At 53.0% G+C, this 15,083-nt stretch overlaps 5 protein-coding genes across 5 annotated transcripts; 2 read left to right on the top strand and 3 right to left on the bottom strand.

The window, feature by feature from the left end:
* Positions 1 to 1,123: 1,123 nt before the first annotated feature.
* B0T23DRAFT_171910 (histone-fold-containing protein) lies at positions 1,124 to 2,002 on the bottom strand. The gene is made up of 3 exons (XM_062832925.1): positions 1,679 to 2,002; positions 1,471 to 1,608; positions 1,124 to 1,402 (listed from the first exon to the last, which is right to left on the bottom strand). Exons 1-3 carry the CDS (start codon positions 1,686 to 1,688, stop codon positions 1,239 to 1,241), a joined length of 312 nt encoding a protein of 103 aa, XP_062692049.1. The 5' UTR covers positions 1,689 to 2,002; the 3' UTR covers positions 1,124 to 1,238.
* A 1,810-nt stretch (positions 2,003 to 3,812) lies between these two features.
* Positions 3,813 to 4,291, top strand: B0T23DRAFT_318638 (histone-fold-containing protein; the record flags this gene model as incomplete). Its single annotated transcript, XM_062835085.1, has 2 exons — positions 3,813 to 4,025; positions 4,094 to 4,291. The coding sequence occupies 2 exons, from the start codon at positions 3,813 to 3,815 to the stop codon at positions 4,289 to 4,291; spliced, it is 411 nt and encodes a 136-aa protein (XP_062692048.1).
* A 1,008-nt stretch (positions 4,292 to 5,299) lies between these two features.
* On the bottom strand, positions 5,300 to 6,422 carry B0T23DRAFT_454538 (HCCA isomerase/glutathione S-transferase kappa; the record flags this gene model as incomplete). The annotated part of the gene is made up of 3 exons (XM_062841209.1): positions 6,075 to 6,422; positions 5,921 to 5,989; positions 5,300 to 5,827 (listed from the first exon to the last, which is right to left on the bottom strand). The coding sequence occupies exons 1-3, from the start codon at positions 6,150 to 6,152 to the stop codon at positions 5,300 to 5,302; spliced, it is 675 nt and encodes a 224-aa protein (XP_062692047.1). The 5' UTR covers positions 6,153 to 6,422.
* Positions 6,423 to 6,506: 84 nt separating this feature from the next.
* On the bottom strand, positions 6,507 to 8,573 carry B0T23DRAFT_382650 (pre-mRNA processing factor 3-domain-containing protein). Its single transcript, XM_062837343.1, has one exon. It carries the CDS (start codon positions 8,123 to 8,125, stop codon positions 6,656 to 6,658), a length of 1,470 nt encoding a protein of 489 aa, XP_062692046.1. The 5' UTR covers positions 8,126 to 8,573; the 3' UTR covers positions 6,507 to 6,655.
* A 238-nt stretch (positions 8,574 to 8,811) lies between these two features.
* Positions 8,812 to 14,689, top strand: B0T23DRAFT_340533 (uncharacterized protein). Its single transcript, XM_062835881.1, has 4 exons — positions 8,812 to 9,227; positions 9,322 to 14,007; positions 14,071 to 14,144; positions 14,216 to 14,689. Exons 1-4 carry the CDS (start codon positions 9,046 to 9,048, stop codon positions 14,377 to 14,379), a joined length of 5,106 nt encoding a protein of 1,701 aa, XP_062692045.1. The 5' UTR covers positions 8,812 to 9,045; the 3' UTR covers positions 14,380 to 14,689.
* The last annotated feature ends 394 nt before the right edge of the window (positions 14,690 to 15,083 follow it).

Genomic DNA, 15,083 nt, shown 5'->3' with positions numbered 1-15,083 from the left:
GAAAGACTCGACAGGGTTACATCATACTGGTAAGGTGCTTCGGGTGTGTCCACAAGTTCAGACGAAGCATGAAATCCGATCTGTTTTACGCTCAGACTCACCATCCCTCCCCCTTTTCCCCCCATCTTTTTGATCGGGGGTCTCCCACCAGTGTTTCCGTGTCAGGCACATTTTAAGGAGCAAAGTTTGCCACTGCTTTGGATCAGCTGGGGAGGGGGTGTGTGCAGGTGGTTGGCTGCCACCTTGGATGTAGATCATGTTCTTCCATGACGTTCCTGGACCAAACGGGATAGAGCTGGATGGAGGTAGATCGTGTTGTCGTCAAGTTCCGTCTCCATATTTGAGCTTGACTAGTATATAGATGTACATGTGTCGGATGTCCGTAGGCACACAAATTATACTTATACACGATAGATGCAATAGGCTTGGGAATTTTTCGGTCTGTAAAGCACATACATATAAACTGCTTTGGGATTGTCAAAATGCGAGTACTGAAAACATGGACAGGAGTTTCGGTCACACTACATATCTGTGCTCTCCGCGAACCGCATGTTCGCTGGCGCACCAACACATGGGTCCCCTCTTCGAGCGAACAGTTCAACCAAAGGCTCCAGCTCGCCCAGCGGCCAAGGTTTCAAGCAAAACTGGGGCAAGCCCACCGGACGCGACTGGCACGCGGTTCCGTTTACACGTACACACAAAAAACACGCGTTAAGACAGCAATACATAGCAGACAGCATTTCCACTCGACACAAAGAGGATCATCAAACAGGTTGGAATCACCCTCCAGAAAACCCAGAGGGCGTTTTGAGTCAATTAAGCGCTCAAAAAAGTTGCAAAAGTAGTAACACCCCTATTGTGAATGACCCCTTGATGTGATGTACAGAGCATGTGATAAAAAAAGAGACCCCTCCTTTGCGCGTGATGAAACCCGAAAAATGACAATCGTGAGATGGAACGCTGCAACCAAGTGAAGTGTGGTGCAAAAGGGGACCGAACATCAACCGCCCTCCTTTTCCCCCATCCTGGATGTCGTGTTGTTGCCGGTTGTTTAATGTGGTGGTGGTGGCGGTAGTGACATCATCGTCATCATCATGATAAAAGACGACGACTTTGGTGGTATATAAACATCATGATGATTCTGTGTTGGTGATGGGAGAAGACGTGATTGTGATTTGCGTCGTCGTTATGGTGAAGAAAAAAGAAAAAAGACACGCTGGCTAATGACGGCGAGACATTTAACCACCGAAACCGTAGAGGGTACGGCCCTGGCGCTTGAGGGCGTAGACAACGTCGAGGGAGGTGACGGTCTTGCGCTTGGCGTGCTCGGTGTAGGTGACGGCATCACGGATGACACCCTCGAGGAAGGTCTTGAGGACACCACGGGTCTCCTCGTAGATCACTGTTGAAGGTTGACATGTTAGTTGACCATCCATGGGATACAGGGATTGCTCGAAGATCATAACGTACTGGCAGAGATACGCTTGACACCACCACGACGAGCGAGACGGCGGATAGCGGGCTTGGTGATACCCTGGATGTTGTCACGAAGAATCTTGCGATGGCGCTTGGCACCGCCCTTTCCGAGGCCCTTGCCGCCCTTGCCGCCTGATGAAGAGATACTGGTCAGTCATGATGTTACAACACACGGTGTTGGCGATCTTCAAAGACAACTTACGTCCAGTCATTTTGATGTGTGTTGGGGGGGGTGAAAGTGAAAGTGGTGTAGGTGGTAAGGCTGAAGCCGGTCGTTTGGGAGATTGGAAGTCGTGGAAGGTGGGAAGAAGGCGGGGAAGAGAGCGGACTTTAAGTACGGGAACGCGGTTGCGGCATGCAGGGCGGTGGGAATCAAATCAGATCACTGATCTTGCTGGTGATTGGTTGAACAGAGGCTCTGGAGCTCCACTTTGCGCAAACTCCGTCAACTCCCTTGGCTGATTTTGGGAGACGCGGTTCCGAGGCGCACGTTCCTTGCAGGGGAACGGACGACACAACACGCAGCTTGAAGACGTGCAGTCCCACCTCGAATCAATATCAGCCAATGAACATTTCTCCACGCTTTACATTTTCAGAGTGGTTCACCTCGCGCATCAAGGTGAACACTAATCAAAAGTCGCTAAACCCAAACAGGACTTTTGCTCTCAGCTGCTAAACAAGGGTCGTCTATTTTCGCCGGAGCAGCACAGGGATTGACCATCGGTACGTACCGTTCGGGTGGCACATCCAGAGATCCGGGGGACCGCATCCAAACTGGTGAAGTGGCAGGGCAGCAACACTCTGGCACTCGCTGGGCAGCAGTTTCACGTCAGTGTCACAGCCCAGTCACCAGCCAGTTCTACTTTGTTATCCTGACACACCACCTTCACCACAGAGAGGTGACCCGCAGTGAACATCCATTCTCCCTTTTGGATACCGTACCATGTGCATCAGTCGGTCGGTCCCATCAGCCTTGTCGTCCTTTTAGCGGAAAGACCCATCCGGGACCTGAGAGTGGCAACTCTACAAACCCTAGTAGTCTTCTTAGTCATTCGAAGAGGGTTGACGGAAGAGTTCCAGTCCTGGACGAGGCATGCTCTTGATGATGAATCGTGGCGTTGAACCTTCCACGTCAGAGTACACTCTGAAACAAAGAGAAATGTGTATGTGGCATTCTGTAGATCTGGACTGCTATGGCTGCCTCTCGTCCTCCGTGATAAGTGACTGTCACGAGGACTGTCGCGAAGAGACTGTAGTGGAAAGTACTGTTCGCTACAGCGATGGACAGACTCCCTATAATGAAGCTAGAGCTGTGAGACATCTACATGCGGGCGTTTCGTGACTGAATGGTAGATGTGACTGTACATAGAGCAAGCGTTGAACTTACGATCTCGAGTGTTCCAGTTGGTCCAGAGACTTTGAGGAGCAAAACGAGCACCTGTACTCAATAAATTCCAACCGAAACAGTGAACAAAGAAAGCAAGTCTTGGGGCTATTCTAGCAAGCGCTCTGTCGTATGAGGCAGTTCTTCCATCTTCACGATCCTCGCTCAAGCTTCAACCTCCTATAGGTATGCTCCCTGTACGTAATGGCATCTATGGCCTTGTATGTGATTCCTTGCACAACGGAGGAATTGGGCTGGGCCTGGTGCCAGATATGCAAATCTTTAACCTTCAGGAGCATTCACCTTCCCAGCCCTATGGGCGAATGTTGGGTTTGTACCTTTGTACCTTTGATTTGGTCTTGTGTCCATTCACCCATTCCACAGACGGGCAATGTTGCACGCAGTGAATTAGACGGCTGGAGTGCCGAACTACGAATGCGTTAGTCGCTCGGTGTTACTACTACTAACCCCAGCTTTGAGGTGGCCTGTGCGTCGCTATTTAAGATATTTGGACCAATCATAATTCTGCAAACCCGCGTCAGCAGAGCACGCTCCAATTTAACCACCCAAAACAGCGCTGTTTTGCCAGCAAAACCAAGGGCAGTTATCAGTGCAAAACGAACCCCGGTTCAGCCCCCGGTTTGGTCGCCCGCAACCCAAAAAAATAATGAGAGTTGCAAATCAACCAGGAAAAAGCGGAATGAGCAAGGAAGGCGAAAAAACCGAAAGGCAGCAGCCACACAACGCGCCGCACCACCCATTCACCCAAATCAGCCAGCACCTGACCCCAGTCCGCACATACATAAACCTCGCACCCCCCACCACTTTTCCCCCTTTCCACTCCCGCCTCTCCTTCTAGTCATCAACCAGTCTCGACCACCAGCGCAGGTCATCACTTAATCATCGCCCATCCATCAACAAAACACCTTATCAACACACATAAACCATCACAATGGCCCGCACTAAGCAGACCGCCCGCAAGTCCACCGGTGGCAAGGCCCCCCGTAAGCAGCTCGCTTCCAAGGCTGCCCGCAAGTCCGCCCCCTCCACCGGCGGTGTCAAGAAGCCCCACCGTTACAAGCCCGGTACCGTCGCTCTCCGTGAGATTCGTCGCTACCAGAAGTCCACTGAGCTTCTGATCCGCAAGCTCCCCTTCCAGCGTCTCGTAAGTTTATGATGCCTGTCACCGACATGTCACTTTCCCTTTCACGTTGCTAACGCGTCGCTACACAGGTCCGTGAGATTGCCCAGGACTTCAAGTCCGACCTCCGCTTCCAGAGCTCTGCTATCGGTGCTCTCCAGGAGTCCGTCGAGTCCTACCTCGTCTCCCTCTTCGAGGATACCAACCTCTGCGCTATCCACGCTAAGCGTGTCACCATCCAGAGCAAGGACATCCAGCTCGCCCGCCGTCTTCGCGGTGAGCGCAACTAAGCGACTCTTCGACATGGAGTAGTTTGCTTTGGGTTTTCGGGGTAGTCTAGTCAGATTCTGGGGTTATATCACGGGGCGGTCATGACAACTTTTCTCGCGTCACACTTCGCACTACATTTGGGAATGCGCGTCTGAGTTGATGGATTTTCATTCACGGCACAACACATGGGGGGTAATCCGGCGTTCTTGATTGCGATGATACTACATTTTCTCTCTCTTCATCTTAGTACTTGATGGCTTGTACATTACAACGCGGGCACAGCGGCTGGCGAGCACCGGAACAAAAGGACGGATGGCTTTGCACGGCAGCGCTGATGGCGGATTTGGTCTAATAAAGGGCCTGGTTCATGATCACACGATACCCTGTCGACAGACATTGCACGTTTACCTTTTTTCTTCCTGACAACCATTCTCACCACCGTATGCCTGCCTGCCTGCTTTGATGATAGATGAGAATGGAGTTTTGGAGCAAGCGCAAATCATGGGAGTTTAGCTACCTAGCGATTTAGGACTGCCATAAACATCGCCATGAATGCCAGTAGTAGTCGTAGAAGTGACGAACGCGTTCAAGTTGCATTCATGTGAACGCGACGTGACTTTGACATAAACATCACTGTGACCCGCATATTGAGACGCGTCCGTTCGCACTTGGTTGTGACAGGGTTCGCCCTTCGGCGGTCTACCGAGCCGCGCGTGAAAATGCTCCACCCGATGGGTTCTGTGGAGATAATGGTTCATCCAAGTCTTGATCTATAACAGACCTGACAGCCTGCTGTGAGTTATGATGGCTTCAGCAACACTAGGTCATGTTCATGATGCACTCGATCGAAATGGTCGATGACGCGTAAATGTATGATCTTGTATTTGGGAATACCTTCACATCAACTACCACTACCGCTTATTACAGCTTCACAACTACACAGCCTGCCCCATCATGCCTGCCTGTCCTGTGATCCCACGCCTCCCTCTCCTCCCAGCTTCACTCAACCACCTCCCTCCTTCACCCCCTCACAAAACCGACTTCCACCCTCCATTCCCACTCACCCCCTTATCCAGCCCCAAAAACTGCACCACCTGTCCCAAATGATCAACCCCCCAAAACCCCTCCGTCTCCCCTTTCGTATTAGTGCACGTGAACCAAGGTAACCCAAACGCTCCCTCCGCAAACGCCTTATCCGTGTTCTCCACCAATCGTTGCTTGACTTCCGCAGTCTGTGATGCTCCCAACACCTTATCCGCCGCTTCTTCCCCACCGAGGGAAGAGGCAAGGACGGAGCGCAGTTGGGCGGGTTCGTAGATGGGCTGACCGACGGCCCAGAAGGCTTTGTAGAGGGCGTCGAGGGCGGCGATGACTGCGGATTGGGACTGAGAGGCTTCGATGCCGGCTAGGACCCGCTGGACGGGGAGCGTGTTGGGTGGGAAGTTGGGCGGCATGTCGGTAACGATGGGAACGGAGAAGGCATGGGCCCAGCGGAGGCGTTCGACGTTGATCCATTTGTCTTTGTTTTTGATCTTGATGGGTGGGGTGTTGGAGCACTGCGGCGGGTGAGTTTGGTGTGTGACATACGTTAGTATTATGTGTGAGGATGTGATGAATGGGAGGGAGCGGGATGGATGAGACAGACGGACCTTGTTCATCAAGCCACCGAGGAAGATGGGCACGTATTTGATGTCGACATTTTTGAAGATTGGGTCGTTCTAACGAGTGGAGATATGACATGAGCGATTCCTTGCTTGCTTGATTCTACTTGAACCGATGAACTTGCAGGTTAGTTGTACATACTCGCAGAATGTGATACGCCTCGTATGCGAACGGGCTAACAGTATCGAGGTAGAGCGTGATCTTGGGCTTGGGAACCATTGTGTCTGTCAGCTTCTTAGTGCTGGACCGAAAAGGAGGAATACTAGATAGTTTGGTCTGAGATGAGAACAACTAGCACCAAAACAGTTTGATGTCAAACAGCTTCCCTGGAGGTATTTATATGGTGACACGAAAGGAATACCCCGTGACGAGTCTAGCCCGGGTTTTGGAAAACAATGACAGACAAGAGCCGAGGTGGTGAGAGTTAATCCCGATTGCAACCCCTCACTCAATAGCTCGCCTTGTGTGGGGAAACAACAAACCAGGAAACTAAGATCCCCATGGGGTGCGCAGATCCCATCCACGATGCCAGTCTTCCATCACTGCACGAATGTCAACGACTTGAAAGTGACCCGTGTTCAAGACTCTCAAGTTACTCGTGTTATTTGTTTTATTCATAGTCTAGCGGAGCTAAGTATGATGCCCTCTCTCTTTTCGTCCAACAAAATCGGACCATCATCCGACTGGCAAAAAAGCAGACTGTATCCTTTTCAACATCGCAGTTATACATGGCTCGGCGTGTTCTTCGCCTGTGTCCAAAAGTTCTCCATCTTCATCTGAGACAGAAATTCTCTGGCCTCCTGGTCCGTCTCACACACTTTGCTGCTCCACTTCTTGAATGACTGTGTCTTGGACTCGCCCTCAAATATGAGTTGGCACTTGTTATTCGACAAGTCCTTCAACATGCCTTGCTCATCCTCCGCTTTCAGCCACTCCCTCACCGCCGCACCGGACGCGCTAGGTTCCTTATCAAGCGAGGGCACGCTCTCGGTCCAGTCGATGCGACGCATCATTAGCTTCTTGTACGCGTTGACGCTGTGCTCGCCGCCCTCTACAATCACGAGGCAAAACTTGGGGTGCATGATACACGTGCCCGTGAGCGCGTGCTGTTGGGCATTTTGTCCAATCTTGAAGCGGTGCTTGCCATTGGCTAGACTACCAATCTTGAAGACGAGCGTATGGACGCCCTTTTGTACGTCCTTTTGCTGGTTTTGAGCGAGCTTTTCGTGCCGTTGCTCCTTTGTGAGCTTGCGCTCCTCGTTGGATTGCATGTGCTTGTCGAAGCGCTCCTGGATCTCACGGTTGACGCGCGCCTCGACGGCCGTCGGGTCCTTGACAGCTTCCTCGCCCAGCACGCGCATCAGGTTCGACTTCTTGACCTTGGGTGGCGGGGCCGGCTCCAGACCGAGACGGATCTTGGCTTGCTTCTCCTTAAGCTCCATCATGCGGCGTTGGCGACGCAGTTTCTGTTGCTCCTTGGGCGTAAGGTACATGGGTTTCGGCTCAGCGGCGAGCTTGTCCTGTGGTGGCTCGATGGCGACTGGGTGCTGAATGTAAATGGTGACAACGCTGTCGGGAGTGTTGACTTTTATCGAGTCGGGAATGTTGCTGTAGTCATTGCCGTCAATGAGGCCCTGATCCCACCATTCCACATCCGGGGGCGCCTCTACGACAAAGGCCTTCTCGATGTCTCGGTCTTCGTCCAGTCCTGCTTTCCTGGCCTGCTCCGCAATCCTCCTCTTCATTTCCTCCAAGGCGGCTTGTCTCCGTAGCGCATTCGCCTGGGCAATGTACTTGCCCTTCTGGTTGAAGATGAGCTGTCGTGGCTCTTTGGGCTTGCCTTGTGGTCCATGGCTGCTGGTGTCTAGGTAAGGATTGGCTCGGGGCTGGCCTGTTGTTGTTGCCGAAGGTGTTCGGTGCTCCTTTCTGTTGAATGATTCTGCAACTTTCTGGGCGGCTCGACGACCTGCTGCGGCGGCCGCGAGGGAATCTCCGGGTTTGATGGGCGCGCCGAGGTCTGCGAGGGCAGGATGCAGTGGTGTGTTCAAGCCGCCCTTTGCTTTGGAGCCTCCGACTGCTGCGGCGACACGAGCCTTGAGTGCGGCCATGCGATCGGCGGCGGACTCGGGTTTCTGAACTCGTGAAGTCGCGTCATGGCGGGGGCCAAGCCCGCTTGGCTGTCCTCGATCCATGTTGATGTGAAATGCGGGCTGTCTAGTAGGAAGAGTCGGTTTGTCGAGTGATACAGGAAGAGGTCGAGGTTCTTTGTAAAGTTGCCGGGATGTGGTGACAAGGCGCGAAGGTCGGGAGTTGGAAGCTACACTAGATCGAGTTTACTATGGCGAATGGCGCCGCGCTTCAGGTAGTGTAATGGGTACCAATTCTCAGGTGGATGAATGTGGTTCGCAATATCGATGTCAGATTCCTGTCCTAGTCAGGTCCCGGCCCTGATGGTTGAGATCCGTCGAGGTCCCGTCGTGATGGAAAGTATAGGTGTAGATTTGGAAAATGAGGTCGAGGAAACAAAACAAGACGTGGTAGTTTGCAGTGACGATAGCGACAGACCTCACGACAAGGAACCCAGTGGAATGCCTGAAAGCGAATTGATTGAATGTGGTGAAGGCCACTGCTGACTGCACTGCAAGAGTGTTGAATCAGTGGACGGGATCTACGTACTACATACCTAGCGAAATGGCCGAGTCCCGTCAGCCAAGGAAGCCAGCCGGGCCACCGCCCATCGAGATGCCCGCTGGGCTTATGTACAAGTTCCCCACAGGCATAACAGCGAATTTTGCCGGCCGCGACCGCCAAAAAATATTCTTTCGCGGAAGCTCCATCTCAAATATCCAACCAATAGGCGAAGCTGTAGACTGTGATTGACTGCAGTGGCATAGCGAAAGGCTTTTGGCTGTGTAAACACCCTGAAGGCTCAGTTTACTCGATATCTTGCCTTTTTTTTTCTACTCTTTTTTTTGTTGTTTTTGGCCTCGCAAGTTGCCGCTGTCTCCCCACGACCGTGCCCACTTGCCTGCGGCCCTCCTTCAGACGGAAAACCCTCGCCATGGGATTGTAAAGATTGCGATTTCGTAACCATACACCACTCTCGCCCACCATGAATATTTCGCAGCCCGTGTCGTCCTCTCTGGACAGCGTCGAGTTCACCTTCCTGACCGACACCGAGATCCGCGCCGTCTCGGTCCGCAAGATCGAGAATGAGAGCACCTTCGACAGCCTGCTGAACCCCGTCCCCGGCGGTCTCTACGACCCTGCCTTGGGTTCCTGGGGCGACTCACTGTGAGACTCCCCGCCCCGTCGTCTGCCTTCTCTTAGCGTGAAAGATTGGTGGTTTGGATAGTGGTGTTGACTGATGTGACCCTCTGCTGAACAGCTGCACAACATGTAACCTTGGCCAGTCGCAGTGTCCCGGTCATCCCGGCCACATCGAGCTCCCCGTGCCCGTCTATCACCCCGTCTTCATGGACCAGGCATACCGTCTGCTGCGCGCGCAATGTGTTTACTGCCACCGGTTCCGCCTTCCCCGGAGGGAAATCCACCGCTACTCCTGCATGCTCCGTCTGCTGCAGTGTGGCCTTCTCAAGGAGGCCCAGATGATCGACTCTTTCGGCGAAAGCGAGTTCGGCTCCGCCATCCGCCAATTCCAGCTGGCCGACGTGCCCGAGATGGAGGATGACGAGGCTGAGGAGGAGGGAAACAACCTGAACGACAGCACCATCCGCCAACGGGAAGCATATGTCCGCGCTGTTCTTCGCGATTATAGGACTAAGGTGACTATGCGCGACATCAACAAGGGCAAGCACGAAGGCGCCGCCGATATGCGCAGGGCTCTCGTCAAGGAGTTCCTGGCTGCTATCATCAAGGACAAGAAGTGCAGGACCTGCGACGGCATCTCTCCCGTGTACCGCAAGGATCGGTACACCAAGATTTTCGAGCGCGACCTCACACAAAAGGAGAAGGCTGCCATGGCCCAGGCTGGAAGGAAGCGTGCCGACGCGCTGGCCATGAAGGGCGGCAAGAAGAAGGATCATGATGACGATGAGGGGATCGCCGATATTGAGTCAACAGCCAGCGAATCCGACAACAGTGAAGGAGAGGGCGAAGAGCTCGACGAGAACGGCGATGTTGTCATGGCGGACGCGGGCAGCAAGACCAAGGCGAAGGAGAAGGCCGAGAAGAGGGCCCTTCCCCAGAGATACATCAGCTCTCTCGAGGTCAAGGAGAGGTTAAACTTCCTTTTCCAGAAGGAGCAAGAGATTGTTTCTTTGCTCTTTAGCTCCAAGCCTCGCCCCAAGCACGCGAAGCCGATGACCGCCGACATGTTCTTCATCCAGACACTTCTCGTCCCTCCCAACAAATTCAGACCCGAGGCTAGAATGGGCGACCAAGTAACGGAAGCGCAGCAAAACAGTCTCTACAAGCTGATCCTCAGGGGGTCGTCTATGGTCGCCCAGATCTCTCGCGAGGTTTCCGAAACCGCAAAGGGTAATGCCCCCGAGGACGGACGCAGGGCCAGGGATATCAATGCGCTCTACCAGGCGTGGACACAGCTTCAAGACGCCGTCAACTCCTTGATCGATCGCGATAAGAACCCCGTCCAGGGTGCTGCTGGAAAGCGCAACGAGGACGGTATCAAGCAGAAGCTCGAGAAGAAGGAGGGTCTCTTCCGCAAGAACATGATGGGTAAGCGTGTCAACTTTGCCGCCAGATCCGTCATCTCTCCCGACCCCAACATCGAGACCAGCGAGATCGGTGTCCCTCCTGTGTTCGCCAGGAAGCTCACATACCCCGAGCCCGTAACGAGTCACAACTACCATGATCTCAAGAATGCAGTGCAGAACGGTATGGAGAAGTGGCCCGGTGCTTCCGCCATTGAGATGGAGAACGGCCAAATCATCAACTTGAGGAACAAGTCTTCAGAGGAGCGTCAGGCCCTTGCCAACCAGCTCTTGGCCCCGACCAACAACAACTTCAGCGGAGTTCGCAACAAGAAGGTCCACCGCCACCTTACCAACGGTGATGTCGTCCTCATGAACCGTCAGCCCACCCTTCATAAGCCCTCCATCATGGGTCACAGAGTCAGAGTGCTGCCGGGCGAGAAGACGATTCGCATGCACTACGCCAACTGCAATACGTACAACGCCGATTTCGATGGTGATGAGATGAACATGCATTTCCCCCAAAACGAAATTGCCCGTGCCGAGGCCCTTCAGCTCGCCGACACTGATCACCAGTACATCTCCGGCACCGCTGGCAAGCCTCTCCGCGGTCTTATTCAGGATCATTTGTCCGTTTCCGTTATTCTGTGTAACAAGGACACTTTCTTCGATCGGGCCAACTACCATCAACTCATCTACGCCGCTCTCCGGCCCGAGAGTGGTCACATTATGGGAGACAAGATTGAGCTTTTGCCGCCGGCGATCATCAAGCCGGTTCCCCGCTGGACGGGTAAGCAAGTCATTACCACAATCCTCAAGAACATCAAGCCCCCAAATTGCGGTGATTTGTGGATGAACGGCTCTACACAAGTCAAGGCTCATCAGTGGGGTGACCATGCCCCAGAAGAAGGCCAGGTCACTTTCCGTGATGGAGAGTTCATCACGGGTATCCTCGACAAGTCTCAGCTGGGCCCCAGCAGTGGTGGTTTGATTCACTCGATTCACGAAGTTTACGGCCCTTCAGCTGCTGGTAAGCTCCTCAGTTGCATGGGTCGTCTCCTCACTCGCTACCTGGCCATGGTTGCCTTTTCGTGCGGTATGGACGATCTAGTCATGACGCCCAAGGGAGAGGCAGACAGAAAGGAGAAGATCAAGGCCGCCGCTCACATCGGTCTCGAGGTCGCCGCCAAGTATGTGTCGCTCGAGGAGCAGAAGCCTACTCCCGAAGATCCCCTTCTCTTGCAACGCTTGGAGGAAGTTATGCGCAACGACAAGAAGCAAGAGAACTTGGATCTCTTGATGAACCAACGTTGCGCCCAACTTTCTAGCGAGATCACCAAGACATGTCTTCCTGCTGGTCTGCAAAAGAAGTTCCCCAAGAACCAAATGCAAAGTATGACAACATCAGGTGCTAAGGGTTCTCCTGTCAACGCCAACCTCATCTCTTGTAACTTGGGTCAGCAGGTTTTGGAAGGTAGACGTGTCCCCGTTATGGTCAGCGGCAAGACTCTCCCTAGTTTCAAGCCCTTCGATACCAACGCCAGAGCTGGTGGTTACATTGTCCAGCGTTTCTTGACTGGTATTCGCCCCCAGGAGTACTACTTCCATCACATGGCCGGTCGTGAGGGTCTTATCGACACAGCCGTCAAGACATCGCGTTCCGGTTACCTTCAGAGATGTTTGATCAAGGGTATGGAAGGTCTCAAGGTCGCTTACGACACCTCGGTCAGAGACTCGGATGGCTCCATCATTCAGTTCCTGTTTGGTGAGGATGGTATCGATATCTCCAAGCAAAAATACTTGAACGACTTCGAGTTCGTCCTCCGCAACCTGAAATCCGAGTTGGCGCATCTCCACTACTCGGAAGAGGGTACTCAGGCTCTCTTCGAGCACAAGGACGAGATGATCAAGCGGATGAAGGCTGCCATCAAGTCGAGGGATACCCGCAACCCGCTCAACCCGATCGAGTCGGATGTTGACCCTGCCTTGTATGCTTTCGCTACTTCGGAGAACTTCTTCGAGAAGATGACCAAGTACGTCAAGGAGAACAAGGATGGCTTAATCAAGGAGAAGAAGGGCGACTCCTCTGGCATCATTGTTCGCAAGAATGCCGAGAAGATTTTGGCGGCCAAGTACATCAGGTCATTGGTGGAGCCTGGTGAGGCTGTTGGTATCGTAGCCGGTCAGTCCGTCGGTGAGCCCTCGACACAGATGACACTGAACACTTTCCATTTGGCTGGTCACTCTGCCAAGAACGTCACACTGGGTATCCCCCGTCTTCGTGAAATTCTGATGACAGCTTCTGCCAAGATCTCGACTCCTGCCATGACCCTCTACCCCAACGCTGAGCTCTCTGACACAGACTGCGAGCGGTTTGCCAAGTCCATCAGCATTCTTCCCCTGGCCGATGTTACCAAGGAGGTTACCGTCAGGGAGAAGATGGGCCGTGGCTTGGGCTACCCTCTTGCCAAGCTCTTCGAGATCAGGTTGCGCTTCTTCCCATCTGAGGAATACTGCAAGACATACGCGATCGAGATTGCGGATGTTCTTGCGACTGTTGAGAGGAAGTTCGTGCCCCTGCTTGGTCAGCTCACCAAGAAGGAAATCAAGAAGAAGTACAAGGAGAACTCTGCTGCCACTCCCGAGATCGGTGTCAAGGTTGGCACTGTGGAGATGGCGGCGCCCGACGGCGAGCGTGCTGTCGGCGAGGATGGCGACGCGGATGACGATGACGACGGTGATGATGACGCTACCAACGCCAAGAACAGAGCCAATAGGCACGAGGCAGTGTCCTATGGCCCCAACGACGACGATGATGATGCCATCCAGAAGTCTCTACAGCGCGCGGATGACGGTGAGGAGGAGGGCGAGGAGAGACTTGAGTTCGACGACGAAGGCTACGGTGGTAGCCCTGAGCCCGAGGACCGCAACGCCGATGGCGATATGTCCGTGTACAAGTCTCGATCACGCGAGACCCGTATCAAGGACAAGAACGACTTCGTTGCCCGCTTCCACTGCGACGAGCAAGGCGGCGAGTGGTGCGAGATGATCCTCGAGTTCGATCCCGCGACACCCAAGATTCTCATGCTCAACCTCGTCACCGAGGCTGTCAAGAAGGCGCTCATCCAGCAGATTCCCAGACTCGGCACCGCGACATTCGTTGTGGAGAACAAGGAGCGTCTTGTCCACACCGAAGGCTCCAACATCAAGGCCATGCAGCAATATGCCGACTACATCAACCCCAACAAGATCATGACCAACGACATTGCCCAAGTGCTCGAGATCTACGGTGTTGAGGCCGCCAGGAACAGCATCGTTCGCGAATTGAGCGGTGTCTTCAAGGGTCACGGTATCGGTGTGGACCCCCGCCATCTGAACCTCATTGGCGACTACATGACCAGGTAAGATTTCATTTCTCAATGACATAAACAAGCAACAAAGTTACTGACTAGTAATTTTTACAGAAACGGTGGCTTCACTCCTTTCAACCGTATGGGTTTGACCGGCAACGTCAGTCCCTTCACCAAGATGAGTTACGGTACGTTATCATCCATCAGCCGTTCATTGCCTTTCCTGTAGCCCGAGCTCATTGCTAACATGTCACAACAGAAACTACCGTCGGCTTCCTCAAGGACGCCGTTCTCGACGGCGATTGGGACAGCCTCGACACCCCATCAGGCAGACTGGTTGTCGGTAAGCTGGGTGTTACCGGTACCGGCTCGTTCGACGTTTTCACCAAGGTGCCTACTGAGCACCACTCTCATGTGCTATAAGTGACACACTCACGCACCTCTGGGGGTGAATGAGTGTGTATGTGTCTGTCTTGTCGTGGCGTTGGCGTGTCGTGTCGCATGTTGGTCGTTTGATGATAAACCCGGGTGTACAAAAATGTGCGAATGGACATAGTAGGGAAGGAACATGGAGAAATGAAATGCATCAATCACTCAATCTTGATAGAATAGGTAGTCCACGCCCGACGTGGACTTGGCGGCGAAAATGGGTTTGGTGTTTTGTAATATCTTTGCTTTATTGTTGTCTGGTTCTTGGTAGAAATTTATTATTTCACATAGATCAACAACTCCCATGGTAGATATCACACTTTGTTGCACAAGAGATACAATGTCATGATGGACCTTTGACACCCGTAGTGTCATGCCTAGCTAGCCCTCTTGTGATGATCTCTCTTGACAGCAGATAATGAAGAGGTACAACCACTTTGCTCTGGACAAATACAGCACAGGGTCGTTTGTTGACTTGATCTCACCCCCTACTTATTCCCCTACAAATACAGCTGCGATGACCCTCCTCTTTAACATATCCCAGATCTGCAGTACAATGGGGACCAGGCCAAATACTAGAAAGGTAAAAGACACAAACAATCAGTGTCTTCTAATAACAATGTAGCTTCAATTTCACACTCCGTCGATGGCTTACCAGATAATACCCCTTCCCCATACCTCGTTCCCAAAACAAAGAA

The sequence above is a fragment of the Neurospora hispaniola genome (genome assembly GCF_033458365.1).
Source record: "Neurospora hispaniola strain FGSC 10403 chromosome Unknown B0T23scaffold_5, whole genome shotgun sequence".
NCBI classification, from domain to species: domain Eukaryota; kingdom Fungi; phylum Ascomycota; class Sordariomycetes; order Sordariales; family Sordariaceae; genus Neurospora; species Neurospora hispaniola.
This window is presented reverse-complemented; position numbering and strand designations above follow the sequence as displayed.